The sequence below is a fragment of the Colletotrichum gloeosporioides genome (genome assembly GCF_011800055.1).
Source record: "Colletotrichum gloeosporioides strain Lc1 chromosome Unknown consensus_54, whole genome shotgun sequence".
NCBI classification, from domain to species: Eukaryota; Fungi; Ascomycota; class Sordariomycetes; order Glomerellales; family Glomerellaceae; genus Colletotrichum; species Colletotrichum gloeosporioides.
The window spans coordinates 1,234,372-1,257,826 of record NW_025544699.1 but is presented as its reverse complement, the minus strand read 5'-3'; the positions used below and the strand labels follow the sequence as shown (position 1 = coordinate 1,257,826).

At 55.1% G+C, this 23,455-nt stretch overlaps 2 protein-coding genes across 2 annotated transcripts; one reads left to right on the top strand and one right to left on the bottom strand.

Moving 5' to 3' along the window:
* Positions 1 to 6,607: 6,607 nt before the first annotated feature.
* GCG54_00004852 (C2H2 finger domain transcription factor mtfA) lies at positions 6,608 to 7,880 on the top strand (the record flags this gene model as incomplete). The annotated part of the gene is made up of 2 exons (XM_045404893.1): positions 6,608 to 7,691; positions 7,753 to 7,880. 2 exons carry the CDS (start codon positions 6,608 to 6,610, stop codon positions 7,878 to 7,880), a joined length of 1,212 nt encoding a protein of 403 aa, XP_045262836.1.
* Positions 7,881 to 19,600: 11,720 nt separating this feature from the next.
* On the bottom strand, positions 19,601 to 23,355 carry GCG54_00004851 (Bud site selection protein RAX2; the record flags this gene model as incomplete). The annotated part of the gene is made up of 2 exons (XM_045404892.1): positions 19,601 to 19,833; positions 19,887 to 23,355. 2 exons carry the CDS (start codon positions 23,353 to 23,355, stop codon positions 19,601 to 19,603), a joined length of 3,702 nt encoding a protein of 1,233 aa, XP_045262835.1.
* Between the last annotated feature and the right edge of the window lie 100 nt (positions 23,356 to 23,455).

The following is a 23,455-nucleotide window of genomic DNA, read 5'->3' as shown; positions in this document are numbered from 1 at the left end:
CCGGGGCCCTCTTTTCTGCTTCGAATCCCCTGTCGCTCATCGCGTCGGGGGTTGGAGGTGAAAATGCCTTACCGCACGAACACCTCAGGCATCAAAGATCCGTGAAAGCCGCGAGACATTTGCTACCGTGCACTCCTAGTGTATACTGATCGTTGTGGCCCCTGCTTTACCAGGTTGGAGAAACATCAAGGACTGGGGAGTGAACACATTGAAGGCGCGAGTCTGTTCTGGTCGCAAATCTGGCAAAAATACATCGACATGAGAGCGTGAAGGGACAAACGCTGAGAGGCAGCAGGCGCGGCAATGGTACGCTCGAAAGCGACCCACGATATTTCAGAGAGAGATATCCAGTGTGCCTAAAATGGACTGAAAAGTTTTGGTCGAGAGATGAGATTTCTTGGCGTGGAGGACAACTGGGCCAGATATCGTCGAGTGGAGGGGAGCTCCTTGCCGACACGGCGAGACGGACACTTTTCAGGCCCAGCACGTGAGAACAAGAGATCGCAGCGTCGTTCACTTACCTAGAGGAGGTGAATTAGCCCAGCATCCAGGGCAGAGAGCAACATGTGGTACGTACGGGATGCTGAATAGGAGCGGCATCTCCACCCTTGAGGATGGATGAGGGTGGATGAGGGGCAGCGCCAATCGAGGGTACCCCGGATCGTTGATGTAATCGCTGGGCCTCTTTGACGTTTGGCAAGCGTTGCCCGGCCGGCCAGAAGGCCGAACAACGAGAAGAGTACATACGGCGCATTTTTGGGAACCTGCCAGGACGAGTGCGCGATGATGATGGTCGTCTTTTCCTTGGCCAAGCGTGTCGCAACCGCAGATGAAGGGGATGCTGATGATGGGGAAGGGCATGAAAGAGAGACTCACTACGTCAGTCCAAATCCACAAACGAAGGGCTTCGTGGACGACATGACACCCCATCGAATTTGCTCCCTCAACCCCGGTCGTACCGTGATACAAACAGATACCCTGAACGAAGACCAAAACCTCAACCACCACCACTATTATCACAGCGGCAAGGACGCCATCCACAGGTGTTCATGAGCTAGCTCCTTGTGGTCGTGGATGGAGGCGGAAGCTGACACTGGCGTCATACATGTAACCTTTTTTTCGTTGTTCCCTCCCACGCACTGAGCAGGAACCGACGTTTAAGCATTCTCGGTGCAGTTTTCCTGGCGGGTTTGATGTCAGCCAGCGTTGGATTTCGCCACCAGGGACCCCGTCTGATGTCTGCGTGCAGGCGTCGACGCTAGAGTGAGACTTGCACCGGAGTACCATGCCCGCCAAAATCGGCTGCGAATATACCCAAGCATCCAAAAGACGCGGACTGAAGGCTGAATGGGTGAATTGAGCTTGGGTAGCAGTCACAGCGGTGTACTAGAGCAGTGGTGCGGGAGGGGATTGCGAGACTGCTACTATGGCGCATTCTCTTTTTCTTTCATTCGTGTTTGATGGTAGCTATGACGGGCGCGCATCCCCCCATCAGACGCTCTCCATGGCTGTCGTTGATGTGATAGCGGCGGTTCGACTGGATGTTGACATGAGTGGAAGGCGGGATGGCGGGCACCCTGCTCCGTGCCTCCCGGTCATCTCATCAAAAGCTGGAGGACGTCAAGGTATACGAATAGGCAAATGGGCAATGTCGGTCGCTACCCCGGCACGGCGACGGCGAGGGCGGCGACGGGATCGCAGAGTTGCGTCCATCTCGTACTCTTGGTGGGATGGGTTGCAGGCGTGGGATGTCAACGTATCAGAGATGCGGTGATATGACGACAATGTCGAACCCTTCTGTCTCTGGTCGTCCATTCTTGCTGCCCAAAGCCGCGGTTGCGATGTGGTCCAGCAGCACCCTCTCATTCAATTCCGCCCGCCCTCATCTGTGCAGGCCCCATGTCATCTCCCCTCCCCTCCCCCTTCAGAAGGGAAAGGACAGAGGAGGGGATGGGTATGGTATGGGGATGATGAGGACTGGGGGGGCAGGCAAGTAGAGCAGCAGGCGCAGAGAGCGTGGCAGGGAACGTGGAAACATCTACGGGTACCCGTTGTGTAGTACGTATTGCGCTGCGTAAGGTATCCTTCTGGTACGGATAGGCAGTGTAGTATTGTAAGGCAGGGCCTGTCTCTGAGCGTCTGTGTCCTCGACGATGGGGAGGAGCCTGGAGGTAGTGTTGAAAGGTCAAATCTGATTGTTGAATGAGTGGCTCCCCTTTTTTGGTCCCCTTCTTCTTTTTCCCCCATTCCCTTCCCTCCTCCACTTGCACTCACTCTATCGTCGTGCTTCAATGTCGGTCCTCCCACACACCTTGTTCACCACCAGGGCTCAATTCCAAAGAGCCCCCAGACGCGCCCCTCCCCTTTCCCCTGCCAGTTGATGACAGCAGTTTCCGGGTGGGCACCTGTGGAGGTTGTTTCAATCTTGCGCCCCCCTGCTCGAAACGCATCAATACATTGACGTGCCTTACGTCAGTGGTGCACTTGAGGTCGAGGAGCAGACGCCCTGAGGAGGTTTTCACTACTTAGCACAACAAACTAACCACACGCCGCCTCGTCTTGGCCAGGGACACCCCACCATGTCAAGGGCCCCTGCCCACCAGCAGAAGGTCTGTTCTCTTGGCGCCCTCATTGACATCAGTCTGCGGTTGCCGGTTGCTTATTCCCTACCAGTGGGCGAGCGAGCATAGTACTGCAGTATTTTCGTATGTGGAAAAGGCAGACGACCAAAAAAAAAAAAAAAAAAAAAAAAAAAAAAAAAAAAAGGTATTCTGTACACAGAGCGTGGTACTATGGCGGTCCACTTCTCTTGTCCTTCCGCCCTCACAGTTTCTTCATGGCTTACCCCTACCCTTTTTTCTTCTTTTTCCCCCCTTCCTTTGCCCTTTGCATGCCGGCCGCGCAGTACCGCAATACATCTTCTAACTTTACCCTTGTCCTTTTTCTCTCGACTCGCAAGGATGCCGTTGACATCGTTTGGATGCCAGAGGTGGGCGCTATGGAGCGAACGCAGCCCGGTGCGATGAAGAGGCTGCGTTGTGTACCAAAGTTATCAATCCGCTCTGTTTTTTTCCTTCTCTTTGCTCAGTGGACAGACTGAGAGAGGGGGGGAGGAGACGCATTTTCATGGTAGCCCACCCACTAACGGACCTACCTGACTGCTGCTGGCAAAGCGGAAGCGGTCACGGGGTCACGTACCTCATCTTGCGCCTGCGATGCTCCAGTCGAGAGCTCCCCTCTGAAGCCAATTCACCACTCAGATGTTATTGCCGTGCCCTGCCCTCCACTCTTTTTACTTTCACGTCGTTCATGACACTTTCCGGGTGCAGACCTACGATGCCATCACACGCACCGGGGAGGGGGAGAGAAATCAATAGGGCCGCACTTGGGCTTTGCACACCTCCATTTGGCAAAACACCAAAGAAAAAAGGACCTTCGTTGGGCGACAAGCAGTCACACCCGCGTTGTCTTGCTGTGATGTATATCTGAACGGGACACTATCGTTGGACAGCTGTTGGACGAGAACGCCCAAATAACCCTGGCTCTCAAAGCCCATCCATCCACATTCAAGCAGACCATTCTCAGAAATAAGGTGTCTGGCAATCTGGATACCCTTCTCAGCCTGGTCAAGGGACTTGTGGCGAACAGCGCCGTTTCCGAGTCAAAGCTTGGGAAGTCTGAATCTGGCCATGATGCTAGCAGGCTGGCTACGTATCTGGCATGGCGGGATTTTTCCCATGTACGAAAGCTGCGTAGGCCTTGCGGTAGGGGGAAAGGAGTCGTGGTTTTTTTTTTTTCTTTTTTCTCTCTCGCAAAGACCCTGCATATCCATCCTCCCACTCAGCACGATCTGATTGCTTCGGCTTTGGACGCCCACCTATCGAATGAGAAGTCCCAGTTCCTGGACAAGAGGAGGAGGAGAGAATGAGGAGCCAGTCCGCCCACCAATATTCGTGTCTACCTACTAACGCCAGCATCAAGGAAGGGAAAAAAAAAAAAAAAAGCACAAGCTCCTCGTCCGGTCGGGGGTTTCTTGGCCTCTGCCCCCTCCCGTGCCGTGTCCTTGCCTGCCCGTCATAAGTGGCGTTTTTCTCTCCTTTGGGGTGCGTCCTGTTTTTCTGTCAGAGAGAGAGAGACAGACAGAGAAAAGGTCGACCAGAAACCAAGACCGCCATCCTACGTTACTCGACCCTGACCTTTACTTCACGAGCTTGACCTTCACGCTATGCTAGTGCGGTGGATATGGCTCGGATTGGGCAGATGGGGGCAGAAGAAGAGAGTGAGCTCCTCTCCACGACATTATGGGCAATGCGCTAGAGGCGATGGCGAGCGGGAGAAACAGATACCGGTACCTTGTGGACTGAACCTTTCCATACGTGGTGTAGGGAGGAACTGGCGACTGGTGGGGAAGGCGCGTGAGAACAGGACACTCACGCAGCAGTCAGTGGCAGCAGTGGTGAGTGAGCGAGCAGGCAAGCGTACGGGTGCAAGTGCGAGTGCAAGTGCGAGTGCAAGTCACAGGTAGGTAGGTAGTGTAGGTGGGTGGCAGGTGGTGCTTGCACTTGCTAGCCTTGTCCAAAGTACCAAGTCGGGGCAGGCGAGTGCGGAATGAGATACTTCAGCCGTACTTGGCAAGTGGACGGACGGAACGAAGATGCACTGGTGGCAGCCGCGCTGTTCGCTGGTAGTTGCTCCCGCATAGCGCGGTACCTGACCTGTACAGGCATGGCCTTGACTGTACCGGCAACTTCTAGGGCAAAGGTACCGGGGCAAGTCTCTCTCTCTCCTCCTCTCCTTCTCCCACCTCAAGGACTGCTCCTGCCTGCTTCCACCGCTGTGCTCCTCCTCCCCTCAGTGCAGTCGGGTGTCATAGGGAAGGTATCCATAGTGCCAGCAGCACCTTAGCTGCTGCCATGACCAGCCATGACCATGTCCACTTCACTTGGTCCCTGCCCTTGGCCCCACCTCCTTCCTTCCCTTCTGCTTTCCCTCCCTCCCCATTTGCCCCCCCGGTCCATTCGTCGAGTTGAACCCCCATCCCATCCATGGCTAACGATACCCTCCTACCTTACCCTGGACCCTTCACTCTTTTGCCCTCTTTCCTTCTCGTCGACTACCTCACTTTCCAGACCACACCCCTTCCTGTCCCCTTCCCACGCCCCCCGTCTCCCACACACCCCACCCCTTCTCTCTCATCGCTCCACACAACGTACCTAACACCAAGTAAACCGACATCATAGCTTCATCTCTGTGTCTCTCCTTCCCGACCCGGCACCACCAGATGTAGTGTAAAAGCGTTGTTCCCTCGCCTCCCATCATTTTCGGACCCATCTACAATTCTGACCCAATTTTCTGAACGCTCATCATCAGAGATCATCAGCTCCATCAACCAACCTCAAACCGCACCAAGCAAATACACAAACGTCCTTAGACGCGCTCCGCCTTCTCGTTGTTGCTTCGCCTTGCTCGCCTCGCTTCATCGTCCCATAGCCAAGTTCCAAAGTCTCTCTATCCAACGCGGGAGAGCACCACTACTATACACATAACCCGCAAAAAGAAGCAATAATCCTCAAGCCCCGAGGCCAGAGGCACGCACTGCAGCACACTCACGGCCGCATCCAACAACAACAACAAATTCACCCCCACCATTCGAACTTTGTGTGAGGGGACAGCACAGGCGCAGAGCAGAAAAAAAAAAAAGACCTTACAGTCGTCTCTTCCCGGCTGACCTCACAGCCGTCCGTCCTCGCATTACACCGCACTGCTGGACACCTGGGGTCCCTGTCACGGCTCCCCAATTGACCTCGAGACTTTTCACCAAACTGTCCTCGACACCGCAGATCTTTCTCCCATTCCGACTGTCCCTGGCGTACTCCAGGTCTCCTTTCTCCTGGTCGTCTTGTCAAAAATTGGAGCCACCATCTCTTCTCTCTGCTTTCTTCCAATCTACACCACGCTACGCACTACCGCGCATCCGCTCCGCTGTCGCTCATCCACATCCGCATCCTCTTTCTCCATCCACCACCACCACCTGGTCTGCTCGACCCTCAATCCAAGTCCCAGTCCCGGTCCCCAGCACCAATCCCTAGTCCTAGCCTCCTCCTCCTCAGCCTGCCCCCCGGTCCCAATCTGAACCAGCCTGCTACCCTACCTAATCGCCCCCAACCCTGTCCGCCTCGGCCTCTTTCCCACGGGATATTGGCGCTGTCGATCACTCTGAGTCGGAGTCGTCACAGCTGTCTGCAGAGAAAGCGTCTCCACACTTCCTCCCATGTCCCGCTGACCACTGTGCAACAAGCTTCATACGACTCTTGCCTGGTCGGCCCAAACGATTGGTCTCAGCTCTCAACTGGTTCAAATACAAGTGTGTCAGTAGTCCACAGGCACACACTTAAACCTCGCTGATCCCCCAACCTCAACTTCCTATCTCCCACGGGATCATCCAGTTCTATCTGATCCGTGTTACGACTTGGCTCTTTTCTTCAATAGTCGGACACTCGCATCTGATCAGCAAACGCTATCCCTCCGAACCTTTGTTGACGGACACCTCGTCATCCCACCTCTCACATCAACTACCAACACTCTCTCACCACCACACACTCCGATCATGACTATGACACTAGACTCCCAACAACGATTCGGACCTTTAAACACATTCGACCACATGTCTTCCTACGCTACTTCCTCCACCTCTCCCCAGTTCTCAAACCCCTGGGCCAACACCTCGTCCTCCCCTCAAGCACCCAACGGCTTGTATGCGGTCGGCAACGGTCACGGTCTCGGTTCGGGTTTGAGTCTGGACAGGTCACATACTGCCCGCACTAGCACGAGCAGCAATGCCTCATCTTTGGGTTCTTATGGCCAGATCCCAGTGACGGCAGCATCAGCAGGTAGTCTCCCCATGGCAGACCCTCTGCCTAGGACGGACTTACTCACGCTCCCTCAAGATATCCTCAGTATCAACCGCATGGCCGCCACCTCGGCCCCTGCCTACGGTGATGCCTCTTACGCGACGGCCGCCTCCCCCGTCAACGGCTCTTACACCGCCTCGCCCACGCCTTACGAGACAATGGGATACGCTCCTGCTCCCATGCGCTCTACCTTCGCCCTCGCCCCGGAACCCGAGCACTCCAGAAGATTCTCTCACTCGTCAGTACCCTCAACTTCCTTGGTCGATGTCTCGGACCCCAACGTCCTGGCCCGGCCACAACGCAACTCAATGATTGACTTTAGCAACAGAGGGATTCAACATCACGATGACCGCAGGAGCTTCGCCGATGCACTCGACGCCAGCCATGGCATGCTCGCCATGAGCCAAGAGACCCCGCGCAACATTTACGGCGCACGCAGTGACAGGGGCTCCGGCGATGCCTACGGCTTCCCCTCGACTCACTCTACCAGCTCATCCGTTTCCTCCGCGTCCGGATTTGGCAACTACTACGGTGCCGATTCCGTTTCTGACTACTCTACCGCCGGCTCGGACATCGAGTCTGTCACCTCCAGGACGTTGCCTCGCCCCCACGGTCTGATGGCCCCTCAGATCCCTCCGGCTCCCCAGTCGATGATGGGACAGTTCAGCTCCAAGGTTTCATCCAGCACGCAGAAGAAGCACAAGTGTAAGGTCTGCGACAAGCGATTCACCAGGCCCTCGTCTCTCCAGACTCACATGTACAGCCACACTGGCGAGAAGCGTATGTCTCTTATTCAAAAACAGCCCAATTGTATTGTGCTCTCGTACTGACTCGAACTCAGCCTTCGCTTGTGAGGTTGAGGGATGCGGACGCCACTTCTCCGTTGTATCAAATCTCCGAAGGCACAAGAAGGTGCACAAGGGCGATGCCCGGTCAGAGGCTGGATCCGAGGATCACAACTCCGACTAAATCACGTTTATCGGAAGCTTGAGCGTTTGGCTTGCTCTCGGCTGCACACCGAATTCGCATCGAAGCATCCGAAACATCGAGACAGTCTGCCGCGTGCAGGGCTAGTACGAGATCACGAATTTTTCCGGTTCGAGTCATGATCATCATCCCATATCCACTCTCGGCACCACTCATATATCCTGCACCTCACCGAGTGGCACGACAATTGGGATTTTTTAGACGGTTCGCATTGTCCTATTTTTCTGGTTTTACATGATACCTTTCTCTACCCTCGTTTTAATATCCACCTATCTGCGAGCGAAAGAGACAAAGACAAAAAGTCGGGCGGCGGCAAAGGAACTGGCGGGCGGGGTTGTCACTTTGGTTCAACGTCACAAAGGCGTCTCACGATATGCTGGACTTTATCCATCAAATTTTGTTTATTTTATTATCGAATTCTCCGACATCGATTTGGGTCAGCGGACTCATCAAGCGTGGCGGCGGAATCGGCGTACCCTCGTTTTGGCCGGCGCGAAAAGAGAAAAGGGGATGGGAAAGAGGAGGATGAGTGGACAAGGGCGAGATTCACTTCACTGTCGATCGCTCAACCCCATACCACGCAACACTACACTCGCTCTTCCCGGGAACGGGACAGGTTGGTGGTCGGACCAACCACGTTTTTGTGCTTTCTTTGGTTGTCAGAGATGTGCCAAAGAGGGAGAAGATCTCCCAGTGGTCACGGAGGACCCGGCGATACCCTCACCCTTCGGCGTTTTACGGATCTCTGGGATATTTCATTGTTTTTTCTTATTCGCTCAGTCGATCCTGTTGCGCGCTCATCATGTTTTCCGCGCCCGGGCATCATGTTGCTTACCAAGGGTTGCAGTTTAGATGACGAACTCAAAAGGGGCCTACGTGTCTCTCAAAACTCGACCCCGTTTCCGCAGAGAAAACATCTCTTGAAAGACAGAGATTCTGGGAAAGGGCGACCTGTACTTTTAGTTTCACACGATGATTATACCCATCAAGCTAAATGCTTCGAGCATCTTAGTCGCATCGTTTGGGTTATTTGTTTGGCATTGTGCTGTCTTGCTACTTGCTACGACTACAACTACTTGGGCTCACGGAGTTTTTGTGAGGATGGGCGTGGTTGGGTCAATGTTTTTGGGAGAGCAAGCAAGATTAGGCGGTGGCAGGTGGGTGGGTGGGTGGAGGCGGATCTGGATACTCGGCTGGTGGGAACTTACTGAACATGGAATAAGCGGTACATATTGTCGCGACATAGTATAATATAATAGTAGTGCGAACAACAAAACAAAACACATTGAAACAACGACTCTGCTCCATCTCGCTTGCGCCTTGATATGCAGAGCATCGCCGCGTTCAGCTTGGTTCTCACACACCCCACGATGACGGAAAACTGCAGCCGTTTCGACAGCACGAATATTGGAGATCGGCATGCGTCAATAGAAAAACATCAGACCACTCCTTTGTTCCCAGGCGAGAAGGGGGAGTAGAGGGGAGGGGGGACCTTTTTTAGAGAAGAAGGATTTTGTTGTTGGACGTCCTAGCACAAGACGGGAAGGGAAGGGTTCGATCGATTAGCGGCAGCCCGGGCATGGAAGCATCAGATAGATGGGATTGATGACCACATGGCATGGGGGCGGCAGCAGCAGCAAGCAGCAGCCCATCGAGATATGGGAAAATCCCGTCACAAAACGCACGAGGGCACGCGCGCAGCCATGCGTCCCATCCCATCCCATCCCCCCCCCCCGCATTTGGGAATTAAGGCCATATGGAAAGGTGTGTTCGGCTCTCACCGACTTGCCACCCCGTTGCTGGTCCTTTTTGGCAATGATGTGTTGGAGTGTTGATGATTTGTTGATATGTGAGATGAGGCTGGTCTTTTGGTAACGAACCACAGCCGTTCGTTGCCTAACCTACCGGCTTGAACGGCTGGTACCGCGAGTTGCAGCTGAAAACCCGAAACGAGGCATTACAAGCATATCACACCCAATGGGAGGGATAAGTTTAAACTCTCTCCCTTTTTTTTTTCTCTCTCTTTTCTTTTCTGACGAGAACCTGGGAATGGCAAAGAACTCCATGAACGAGTGGCTCAGATTAAAACAGGGGAGGGGGGAAAGGGGGAAAGACGCCGCGCCGATCTCATGTGGGAAAGGGGGGTGATCGTCCGGTTTGGTTGGGGGTGTCAAGGAACACATCTTGCGTCTGTTGTTGTTGTTGTTGTTGTTGTTGTTGTTGGTATGTCACTGCATGTGAAATGCGTTGCGTGGGCGTGTGAGAGATGAGAGAAAGAAGAGCGCACGTAGTCTTCCACGTCAAGAGATGGAGGGAGGAGGAGGAGTAGGAGCTTTGCCGCGTGGTGGGAGGGAGATCGGCGCGGCGGTTGCGTTCGGTACGCGGGGACGAATGGCACACACATGCGCATGCTGAAGCTAAGCACAAACGCGCATCTGTGCCCGTCCGGTGAGGTACTTACACACGGACGGCTGGTGCCCAATTTGGGGCTTAAAAGAAGAGCGTGGTGGTAATGGTTTTGGATTTCGCAGTTTGGACATTGAAGAACATGGATGGGATAAAAGAGTGGGGTTTGAGGGGAATTGGAGACGCTGAAAGACGATTGTGAAGCGAAGGTGAAAGTGTCGTGTGAAAGTGGAGGCTCCAAGGCACGACGTTGCGCTGGTCGGTCCACGCGCCGGTCCAAAGTGTTCAACTTGTGGCTCCGGGGCGCTTTGCTTTAGCGGCGGGTTTTGTTTTGGGACCAGGCGCCGTTGCGGCAACTGAGTCGAATTTTGCGGCGGCGGGCAACACGGAAAGGCGGAACTGCCACTACTACAGACAAGGAGGGGGGCAGAGAGGGGGAGGGGTTTTGACTCGCCGCCATGTCTCTTCCTTTTTGCCATGATGGAGGCGTTTCGGGGCGGAGAATCGGGGCAGGCTACGGAAGAGGCTAACGGAGACGGGGTGAAGAGGGGACGGAGGACGAGAGACGTTACGTAGCATTTTGGTCCTTTTCTATCGCAGCACTGAGATGGGGCACTAAGACCAAAGGCCAAGCGATGGCGATGGCGTCCTTGGACGAAACGAAGATTACTAGCAGCTAGTGCGGTGGATGATTGGGTGTGGACAAGCCGAGGAACCACTTGGAAAGACAATCTGCCATTCTGCCGCGAGGCCGACGCTAATTCGTATCGTATGCCCGTCCGTTGGAGCTAATGTAGACGGCGAGCTTCGGGGATGGAGACTTAAGGTAAGGTCAGAAGAAGGGGTTAGGTTAGAGCCCAATTAGACAGAGAAGGGAAGGGGACAGGGACGATCTCAAGGCTCTTGCATGGCCGACATGATTGATTGAAAATGCGGGTTCAAGGAGAGACTTGACAGCTAGCTGGTGGGGCATCTGGAGGACTGAACGTTAGTGGGAGCAGAGCCGATTGCCCTTGGGGGGAATGGGATGGGATGGGACGAAGGATTCAAAGAATGCAATTGGGGGATTTGGACTTTGGAGACTTGGGACTAAGAAATCGGGGGACTGGGATGCTGGGAAGGGAACCAGCAGCAAGCCAGCCAAGCGAGGCTCCGCCGGATTGGATTTGCTGGAGATGGATATGCTGGGGATGACGATGTTGGAACCGTGGCATATGGAGACGGCGGACCTGATGCTGACTGGCGGGCGGCCACCTTGGGCCAAGGCACAAGATGAGGCAGACGACAGCCGGGCCACTGCCACTCCAGTTGAGGTCAAGAATGACCACTTGGCGCGCGCGAGCTAGAGTGAATTGGTTATCTTGTTGCCTTGTAATGTGAGTGGGCATGTCGTTGTCGTGTACGGTAGTATGAATGACAACGGAGGGAGTCATGGTACAGAGGAAAGGCATCGGACTGAGTGGCTGGCCCCTTGTCCTGATGGAGAATGTCGAGCGCGTGTTTCCGAGCCGATACCGTTCCAAAGACCCAGGTTCCCAGCTTGCAAGCCATCGATATTGGAGATCGAAGCCGTCAAAGTCACAGGTTTGCCTTCGTTCGCTCGCAGCATCCGATTGCGCCGTGTCATTGCCCCAGCCCTGAGCGGGACGGAAAGGAAGGCCGTTCGAGGATCCAACTTGGGCGCAACCAGAGATGAAGGAAAAAGTGGACGCGCGTGTTTCAGCAAGATGCTGGACTCTCCACAGTAGCACGCGTCGAGGAAGCCAAGGAGCGGGCAACAGCTGTGCGCTGCGTTGATCAAGAACCTCTGATCATTTCCTGCTTCGTGACGCAGAGTGAAGTCAAGCTTCGATCAAGCTTTGGTGGTGGGCTGGAGCGGAATGATTGGATGACACAGCCTCGGCGGGGCGGGCGAGCTTCAGTGTTTTTTGCTTTCCCTCGGTACGTACCGCACCTGCTCGCAGGGAAGTCAGGATCCAAGACCCAGGAAGGACACCAAGCCCAAAAGACCCTAGCGCAGCTGAAGTCTGAACGGTGGACCCCGAGACCTCAGCAACCTCCAGGATTGCCTGAGGCCATGACGATGTCCTCCGTCATGGGAGGTTGGCCGTTATGGAGCAAGAGTACGCACGCATTTGCCCATGGTGGTCCCATTCAGCCGACGTTTGATTCGGTTTTGGACGGTCGGTCTGCGAGTTTGGCGGGTTTCCTTGTCACGACAAGCTACCAATGTGCAATAACCCCACAACCGAGAGACAATCGGGTCCGCGGTTTCGATCCTCAGAGAGCATGGCCATGTTGCATCAATCACGAGCCAGATGGCTGCGAGATGCAGAGAACGGCACCCCTCTGCATCATTTGATACCACGGTAACAAAAACGACAGACGTCGACCAGGGCTCGACGACTAGGCAGACCGCGACGCACCCGATTCGACAGCAGCAGAGTTGAGCAGCGGTGGCAATTCTCTCTTTGGACTGCTTCATATGCCATCCCATCCTTGATTGGCAATCATGGCTGGTCAGCCGCAAGTCAAGTCACGGGCAAAAGGCGAGGCGGCGGAGGCAAGGCGAGCTTTCCCCAGTCGGCGACTGATGAAGCGCACTAGGTAGATGCATTCCTGCATTCCTACCGTTTTCTTCCCCTCAGCCTGACGCGACAGGATCGTGATGGCGGCAGCAGGGACTCCGAGGTCGAGACGTGACGAGGTTCCCAAAAGCCAAAAAGACCAAAAAAAAGCTTGTAAGCGCCCCTGCTGCAAACAACGTCATCGCTGGTGCGTACGGGCTTTGCTTTTTCTTTCTACCTGTTTAGCCCAGGTGTACGGTGACCCGAGGGAAGCATCTTCATTGGAGGCGGCTATTGAGTTGGTGGTGGTGTGGGCGGGCAGGCGGTTTAGTGCGTCCAGTTTGGGTGTGTACTCTGGATGTGTACCGCGTATGTTACCGCGGACGGGCAGTGAGAGAAACCGACAGAGCACCGGGAGTGAGCAAGCAGGTGATGCGTGAGCGTGTAATCGGTCTCTGTCGCTGGTCTGCAGAGCGGTACGGTATCGCACCGCACCGCACCGCACCGTAGCGAAGCGAAGCGCAGCGGCGGACCATCTGACGGCCGGGGAATGACACGGAGGATCGCGCACAGCCAGCAGGCAAGCGGCGGCGCTAGTGTATCCAAGGCACCTAACCTAGGCACGGCTAGCTGCACGCAGCCCCAGCGTTGGATTGGGGCAAGGCCGCACGCCTCGACAGATGGGATCTTCAGGGTCTTTTTGCTGCTCCCAGGCTCCCAGGCAGCGAACGCCCACCCCCAGACCGAAAAGCGCAAGCAAGGCGAAGTGGCTGGTTTGAGCCCAAGGCACTTTGCATGATTAGTGACTGATGTGATGCCATTGTTGTCTCGATGGTGCATGTGGCCATTGGCCCGGTTCTTGCTCAAGCATGTTCAGGTATCTTTTTTCGCCACCACACAGGACAGGTTGTGAGCCCGGGAATGGCTTCAACGAGGAGGGGGTGGGTTGATGACACGAGTTGGGGTTGAGATTGGAAATGGGGAAGGATGGGATGGGGACGCGAATGGGATGGGGTGGCATGTCCTCAGATGCTCCGTAACGCAGTGCATGAAGACATCGCTAACTCGTCGTTGTTGATGCAAGTCATCGTCACTTTACCAAACACACCGCTAATTTCGCAGAAGCAGGTGAGGTCAGTAATGGGCAGAAAAAAAACAGCAGTGGAAAGCAAGACGAATCGCTGAAGAAAGTCAACATGGCAACTGGACTGGCAAGTAAGTTGCAGGTAGGCACGCAGTAAGTAAACAACGCAACGGGGTCCTCTCTCCCCAATCGGCAGGCACGCCCGCGCCGGTAATGTGCGCGCAAAGCAACCACGGGCAGAATCGCGGACGGGGCACACTGGAGGCAGCACTTTGCGAGTGGATGTCGTGGTTCGTCGTTAGAATTAGCATCCCAGCTGCGGTGACGTCGGTGGCTGCAGGTGTGGAACAGAGCGGGGATAAAGATACAGCGGTATTCCCAGTCTCAATCGGCGACCGCAAACGTCATTGTGCCACGACCGTCCTAGGGCCTGGTGCTACGCCGGGTTTTTGTACCTAGCGGTGCGGTTGTTGGCGTTGGTGCTGGTGGTGGTTGTGGTGGTGGTGCATTGGAGGAGGTGTTGCCCTGTAACCTCCTGCCCCTACCTATCTAGCTAGACGGTGATTCGTTCCAAGGCTCTTGTACCCGCTACTTGGACGCGATACTCTGCAGATACAGACACACCATCAGCTTTTGGGCAAGGCCGCCGGCTGTGCTACAGCCAAAGAGGAATGCGACAGCCAGATGTGGTTGAAGTGAGGGCATACCTACTGCATAGTAGGTATGCACAGACACCCTCTGACTACACTACTTGGCTGCGATGGTTCAATGTGATGCGATGCACGAGGTGCCAAACCTTGTTCAAAGTCCCCTAAAGGACCATCTCTCACGGCGGATACTCTCCACTGGAAGACCGCAGGCCACGGGGGAGGCAGAAAGTGAGAAGTTACCAAGTAGATACCGCAGTAGGCTGTCGCCTACCTGGTATGCGATACGATACGGCGCAGGCATCCTCTTTCCTTTTGCCGAAGTTTCATGTTCCCTGCGCACACATTTCATCTCATCAAAACTCGGAGGAGGGAGAAAAAAAAAGACATTTCTCGGTTTCTATTTTCGCATCTCCCCTCCACTCCCGTCTCCACCTTTCTCGAAACACAAGATCTGCCGCAGGCCCGCTCGACGCAGATGCCATCTGCTTTAACTTTTCCAAACCCGCCTTTTGCTGAACTTCAGCGCCCTCAGCTCCCATTTCTCGTCCGGCATCTTCCAAGTTCCGCCCCCTACAAGCAGCAGGTGCTGCATGCTGCATCCATCCCCTCCTCGCAGGGGATAGGCAGTGAGCCGAGTGTCTCTTGCGGAAGCGTACCCGTGTCTTTCTGTCGAGTGTCGCCCCGTCTCTTGAGATGAAAATTGCAGTGTATCCGGGACTGCTCTCCAAAGTAAAAGTAGATACCTTACGTGCGGGAAAATAGGGGTGAGGCATGTTCATGTTCCTGACCACCCGCACCCGCGCACCCGCACCTAGCACCCGCAACACGGCAATAATTGCCCTGCAGAAAGGGGCGTGCGGTTTGCGGCGTGTTAGCCGTGCCGATGTCGACCTGTCCCTACCTTTTTCCTTTCCTTTCCTTCCCTTCCACCTGATGGTAAGGTATGGAACCGATGCTATTCGTACCTTCTTTGGCCCTATCGCGGTACCGACACTAGCGCGTCCCTTCCTCCCTTCCCTCCCCTACCTTACCTAGTCAATTAGAAGGAACCTTACCCCCGCCAAGGTAGACCTTACTTTTCTCAGTCAGTGATGTGAAGGAGATGCAGTAGCACACTGCACACCCTCTCCTGCTTGCTTACCATACCAAACCAAAACATGGCATTCTGATAGATGCCCATCTTCACCCGCCGGGAAATACCATCATCGTCAGGAGGCCCGACATCACCACACACACTCACACACACACTGGCTACTCACACACTCACACGGAACGGATGCCAGCCGTCCTGCACTGCCTCCTCTCCTTCGTCGTTGCACCCTCACTATCATTCTCCTTCGTTTACGTCTACCCCTCCAAGAGTTTTGCGTTTTTGACAGATGCTACTCAAACACGACCACGAGATGCGCACACACCCCCTTCCATTGAACCAGTCAGTCTCTGAGGAGGAGATTCCCTCCCTCATGTTGCATCCTCGTTGTCCAATCCGCACCTGTCAAAGTCTCGACACTTGACTCCTCCGTTCTCTTGCAAGTCGCGGCCCCCGAGTCAAACGCAACGCTCCCCGGCGTCCGAGGGCGGCTTGCGGGCACACACTCGCAAACAAACCGTTGTCGCTGCTGCCGCTGTGACCGCCCAGGGCACCTGTGGCCCGCTGAACTGGACCTCTGACCTCTGTACCTTACCCATCACTGGCTGAGGTGATGTGTCCCCGGCCGACAGCTGGGTATTGGCATCCACCACCACTCATTCGCATCAGATAACACTGCATCCCAGCACACAGCAGCAACACACGCACACACACACTCTCTCGATCCTTGTTCCTGAAAGGCCTCACTCTCCGTCCACCACCATTGCGCAGCTTCGGCCCTGGTTTCTATCGCCGGCCCAATCCTGCGCATGCCATCCCTAACAATTGCTGCGATACGCCGTACTGCACCACCACACCCACCCGCTGTGCCCTGCCCTGGCTTGCAGCTGTTGAATCCGCAGCTGTTGCATCCGCAGCTGCACCGCACCCATCAACCACAAAGTCTACCTACAGATACCATCACCGAAAAGACCCTGAAAGCCATCGTCGCTACCCCTCACTCGCCACCACAAAACTGCCGGACCGCTACCCCTCGAACAGCCATTCTGCACGCACATTCGTTGTCAACCCGTTCAAGGGCTGACAGACAGCTATTCAGAACATACCAACCGTCGTGCCCAATCGTCGAGCCCTATCGTGCGCCAACAGAGCGAACGACCTCCTCCCGCCCCCGGTCCTTGTCAGTCCCCGCGGCGCCGGCCCCTTCACCGCTCAAATCAGACAACGGGCCCGTAGCCGGCGTTGCGCAAACGGACGGGGACAAGCCATCAAGGTTCTTTGCCGTTGGCCCTGTCAGAGAGTGTTTTCGTACCCGACCCTGACAAACCCCATCGCCCACACGCTATCCTCACCTCTCTCGCCTCTGTTCGTGAATCGCCACCACCTCCCGTGCGACATTTTCAAAGATGGCTAGCCAACCTTGTTCACCACCACCAAGCCACCTATTGGCTGCACGACAAGAGGGGACCCCTTAGCCAAGTTAGCCATCACCACCACCATCATCATCATCATCATCATCACCTCAAGCCTGATGAACCCAGGTCGCACAGGAATGTTGACTCAACTTGAAGCAGTTTGTCCTGGCTCTAGCCGGGGGCAGTGGAGGGGCCTCGGAACCCTTGGCCGAGATGAGATCAATATAGCCTCGACAAACGGAGGGACACCCAATCAGGAAGGCCCGTAAACAAACGTCACATGTTCGGCCCGCGGGTGTCTGCTACACCACGCAAATGAAGGCCCTGAGCAGCGACACGAGATCCAACAGCGTTTCCAATCAATAGCCAATGGGCCGCAGATGCGTGCAGCGAAGAGATTCGGGCCCACGGCTGCTGGCGAAAGGGCCGCACAGCCTCGGACGCGAGGTGCTCGGGTCCGTCGTTCGAGAAGCGCATCGTAGGATGCTTGGCTTCGGTAGACATGATTGTGCCGTTATCTATGACTTAGCCAGTGACCCTGCTTTGGCTACAGGCTCCTTGTTCTTTGGAGGCTCGATGGCGCCGGTTTCGCTACGCATTGCATGTCGTGATTCGGGCAACATGGCCTGACGTCTCGCGCTCTAGAAACACCATGTAGTTGCTCTCTTCGGCTGCCTTCGTATCACCACCTCACGATGATGTAGAAAAGCGGAGGCTCCGGCCCAACAACCGCCCTGCGAGCGGCCAGAAACAACAACACAATCACAGACCAGACCCTACACCCACCATCATTGCGGGCATTGGACCGTATCCAGCTAGCAATGTCTCAATGTGCAAGAACGCCTCACCCAAGATCTCAACGCCCTCAGGAAAGCGTAAACCCTAAAGTGACATTCGGTCTTCCCTTGAGTGGGCTTGTTCACCACCACCACCATCGCCTGTCAAGGTCCAGCCCAGTGACATGCCCGTCTCGCAGTGCCATCCCACACGAGGATTTCAAATCGTGGGCGGGATAGGTGATGAGGCTTGCCTCGAAGACGATCCGAAGCGAGATCTGATGTCTCGAGAACCACATCAGCCGTTCTCGGTGTAAAACATGGCGTGAGAGAGAGCAAACGTCTTTTTCTCTTGTGTATGCTCATCCGCCGGTTCAGTGCAAGCGTACGCGCTGCCATTGCTAGCCGCGATCTCGAGGCCGTGAGATCGGAGTGCCCACGCGAGATAGATCCCTCTCCATTTCTGTGTGTGTTGATCTGGGCCCTCGAAGCTTTGCGCGCCCTACTGCTTCCGGTCGAACACCACCACCACGCACGGGGCCACGCGGTACCATGGACCCCGACTGTCTGTCGACCGCAAACAAGGCGGGAGAGAGAGAGAGAGAGGGACAGACAGGAAGGGGGCGTTGAAACGGGAACACCAGGAGGAAAGGGGGAAGTGAGTTGTGAGAGGGGAGAAACAAGAGACGGGTGATGATGATCATTATCGAGGATCGCGCCAGCTCACTCATGCGACAAGAGCCCACGCAAGCAGCCTCCACGATGATGGTGCATGACGACAAAATCTCAACGTCGTACAAGGCGCCGCGCGCAAGGCGAGACATGAGGCGAACCTGGACGGGTCTAAGACATTTGTCAGGGGGAAGGAGGGAAACGGCTACTCGATCGTGTTGCACACACACGGAGCGAGAACGGAGTGGCAGTAGTGGTGGTGGTGGTGGTGGTGTGCACGAGGATGAGACACAGCCATTATGTTTGGACAACTTTTCCTTTGGATTCAGGATATTAAGCTACGTGGACGATCGTGTCGTCGAAAAGCTGATGCTACCTATCGCGAGCCTCTTCCGAGCTGAGTCAAATACAGCTCAGTTCGGGAGACTTCGAAAACAAGACTTCCAATCCCCCATTCCTTTCAAATCCCAAAGGCAGCCCTCTAGCTGAAAAAATCCATTCCCTCTTCCGTCCTCGGGAACTCCGTTTTTCCCCATGCTTCGACATCCGAGACCACAAGTACCAAAAGAAAATAGAAGACGGTTGTCGCGTCCAAGTGATTGTTTTTGTATAGTACGCATGCCAGCCTTGATATCAAGGCTGCATCGACTGCATTGTACATGTTCCGCAAAGAACATAATTCGAGTGTGTCCGAGAAAAGAAAGCGACTTGGCGCGCATAGTGGTATAATAAACATGTAGACATTAAACAAAGGTCGTCAGGTCGTGAAGAATCGAATGCAACGAGAAAACGAGGCGATCCACAAGGCTCACTCACAGATCGTGCACGGGACGGGCCCAGCCGATCGGTTGAGGCTGCTCGAGACAGCAGTCACTGAAGTGTTGTTGTGTTTCGTCGGGTGAGGGTGTGAAGCCGAAGCCGTCTTCATCCCTCGATGAAAGATGTCGAATCGCGATGATATCCTTTTCCCACGCCATGCCAGTCCAAACGCCGGAAAGCAAACCCTGGTGAAACCCCGAAACCGGAACGCTTCTCACACATGCTATACGTGCGGTGCGCCTGGACGGCCTTTGCCTAGCGACTCGAGAAGCTCGTGGGGTGGGATCTTGCGCATGCCGCCGCCCCGATCGTACATCGACGTAGGTGCAGGCGTGTAACCCTCCCGCTTCTTACGCAGACGATCGAGCGCCATTCCAGCAATGACCATGAGGAAGATGAGAGCAAGGGAGATACCGAGTCCGATGAGGACGACGAAGCCTAGAGCCAGGTGGCCAGCTACGACAGAGTCAGCATTGTTTCATATTCAGTATCATGGAGAATTAGCTCACCTTTGTCGGTGAAGAAGTCCTCGTTCTCGGTGAAGATCCTTGCGATCGATCCAGCAGTGTTTCCGTTGTGGATGGTGAGGGCGAATGGCTTGAACGCTGTACCGTTGAAAGTCACCGCCGACGCCGTACCGTATCCAGGAACGCCGATGGATCCCGTGATCATCAGCACTTGGTTTGAGTCCAGAATGCTGGTCCTGTCGTGGTTCTCGGTCAGGGAGAAGACCTGGAGGCTGTTGACGACGGTACCGGGGTCGAGGGTTACTCCGGCGGCGTGCCAGGTAGAGCCATCGTACTTCATCAGGTAGATAGAACCGTTCGACGCGGTTCCAGATACCCAAAGTTGGCTGCGGTCGCTGGATCCAGCAGTCAAAGCCTCGACGGGACCAGGGAGTTGATCTTCTCCGGGGTAACCAGACCATGCCTGACGGTCGGGGCTGTACATGGCGAGCATCGTGGAAGACGTGCCGTTGAGGGTGAAGTTACCACCAGCGACGAGCTGAGACTTGCTTGTCCAGATGAGGGCGTGGCCGGTGCCCTGAAGGTTAACTCCAGGGCGGTTCCATCCCGCAAGGGAAGTGTCGTAGTAGCAAACACCCGGGCAGCCAAGAGCTCCGGCCGACTCGAAGGAGCCAGCGACGTAGACGTCGCCAGAGTCAGGGCGGACCTTGATATCAGTGACCGTACCGTTTCCTCCACTGATGCCGGGGGGCTGCGTGCTGTTGAAGGAAGCCGTTTGGAGGTTCACGGAGATGATGCCGCGGACGGCAGCATTGTTGACGGTGCCATGCACGTCTCCGCCAGCAAACAGCATGTCACCAGTGACGGCCAGGGCAATGAAGGTCGAGTTATCCTGGATCTGAGAGCCGAGGCCACTGATGGTATTAGAGTTGGAACCATCGATGAGAACGAGGTTGTTGACAGTGGAGCCATTGGCGCCTTCGGCGGTGAAATGTCCTCCGAGGATGGTAATGTTACGACCATTGTCAGTGTAGAAGGCACCGGTGACCACGCCAGTAATGTTGCCACTGGAAACCGAGTCGCGCTTGCTCACAGAGCTGGTGCTCGTGGCAGAAGACTGGATCTTGATGGGGAACTGACCAAACTTCTCGGACAGAGAAACAGCTCCGTTGGCAGCGATGGTAGCAGAGGTCATTGATCCCGCGTAGATGGATCCTCCACCGGGAAGATCGAGGATACCCGTGGTCAAGATCCCGCTGAAGGCCGGGACGGGGCCACTGAGGTTCTGCAGCCAATTCTTTTGAGAAGGAACCCAGACGGCGAAGCCAGAGACTGTAATGGCCTTGTCATCTCCGAATGCATTGATCTCAGTGAAATCGCCAGTGAACGTGACGACCGACTCAGGCTGGTCCTCACTCGTAATGTTGACAAGCATCGGGACCACGTGGTAGACCTTGCCGTTAACGCCAGCACCGAGGGCAGTCCAGGTGTTGGCTGAAGTGTCGTAGACGCCGACGTTATTGAGGCCGGTGACCGCGTTGTCTTGGGTGTTGGAGAACTGTCCACCGACGTAGAGCTGAGTGCCGTTCAACTTCATGGACATGACCTCTCCGTTGAGGCCACCGTCAAGCGCCATGGTCGCCTCGCTGGCAGTGTTGATACCAATGACATTGCGCGCATCCTTGGACGTGAAGTTGCCGCCAACGATAACCAAGTCACCGGAGGTTGCCAGGCTGGTAACCGCAGATCCTGCAGCAAATGAGGAACCGAGCTGGTTGATCTTGGAGCTCTTGAAGTCGGTGTTGACGGTGGCCGACTTGGGGTCAAAGTCAAACAAGCCATTCAGGCCTCCAGTAGAGTTGATCAAAGTGAAGCCAACCCTCTGAGCAACAATGGTCATCTCTTCGAGCGACTGGCCAGCCAGAGGGGTTAGGGTGATGCTGGGTCTGAATCCATCCGCAGTGCTTGCGTCAATGGGTCCGAAGTAGATTTGGTCGTACTTGTCAAAGTTGTTGGTTTGGTAGAGGGGAGTCGTGAACTTGTTTGAGCCGGTAGACGACATGATGCCAGTGATGTTGACTTGGCCTCGGGTCTGGCAAGTTCCATCCTGGATGCAGCCCGGGGTGTACAAGTTGACCGAGTAATTGCCTGACTCCTTCAGATCCGGTAAGAAAGTGACTGAGGCAGAACTGGCTGAAATTGTGCCAGAAAGCTTAGCGGTCAGGTACTGAGAGCTGCTCTGCTGCGACGGCGAGATCGACCACGGTCCGGAAGTGGTGGCCGTAGACTTGGTGTCGCTATCAGAGCAGGACGGGGCGTTGAAGTCGTTAATGGCATACGAGTTGATGTCATCCTCAAAGAGCTGGATGCCATTCAAGCCACCGCCAGCGCCGTAGAAGGCAGAGATGTCGATCCTGAATTGGTTCATGCCAACCACGTTGACAAAGTGGAAGTCGGTGTAGGTGACGTTCTTGTCGTCGGTGAGAGGGCACTCACTCGTACAAGAGACGTTCTTGCCACTAGCAGGATCAAGGTAGGTCATGTTAAGAATGCCGCCAAGGGGGAAGGCAGTGAAGCGGAAAGTCTTGGTTCCACGACCGTCCTGATGAGTATTCCAGAGTCTGAGCTTGGTGGGCTGGAAACCAAAGCCGAAGGTGGCCTGCCAAAACCCCTGCGCACCATCTTTCAGGAGCCAAGTGTTGCCAGAGCCGTCGGCACCACTCGTCTTGCAGATGATGTTGCGAGGATCACTGAATCCGGTGGTGGTGGAGCTCTCAGCTGTGGTGATGTTGGCAGTGGAGATATTGATGATTTGGCCATCGGGAGTGCTGGGGGTGCTGGTATTTCCCAAGCCAGTGAAGCTACCTCCAAAGACAACGTGACCATTGGATGCCTTGGTAATAGAGGTGACAGGGCCGTTGAAGCCGGCAAAGGGCAGGTTTGTCCATCCATCGGTGCCAACCCATGCGATAGCGTTTGTTGAGTTAGCAGCGCGGAAGTTACCTCCAACATAGACTGTGTTGGTGGCCTGGTCGCAGAGGAGGGCGTTAACCTGACCTGAAAGACCAGCCAGAGGAGTGATTTCAGTTGTGTTGGGGTTGAACATTGCGACACCCTGCGACTGTGTACCGTTCAGGCTCGTGAAATTACCGCCAATTACCACTCCTTGCATCTCTCCATTTTCGAGCGTGAATGTGCACATGTCGTGAATCGAAGCATCCGAGGAGACAATCGAAGCGAAAGCGCCATTGGGCAGCTGTGCAAGCAGCGACTCGCTGCCGTTAGTGTTGTAAGGCTTCTCATTTTGCTCCTCAAACTGATAGAGGGAGATGCCACTAAAGTCGCCAGCCACACCTATTCTGCCGAGTTGCGAAAGGTCCAGGTTGGCTTCAGGGACTGATGTGAATTGAATCGCAGTTGCCAAAGATGGGGCAAGAGCAGCCATTGCCAGAAGATGTGGGCAATGGCGATGGCGGCGCGCCGAAGGACGCCTGTCAAGAGGTAAGCGCATCGTGGCTGCTGCTCTGTTGTGGTGTTTGGGTTTTGCGAATATTCGATATTGAAAGTTTCGGGTCGGGGATTTTTGATGCCGTCGAATCGAATCGTCTTTC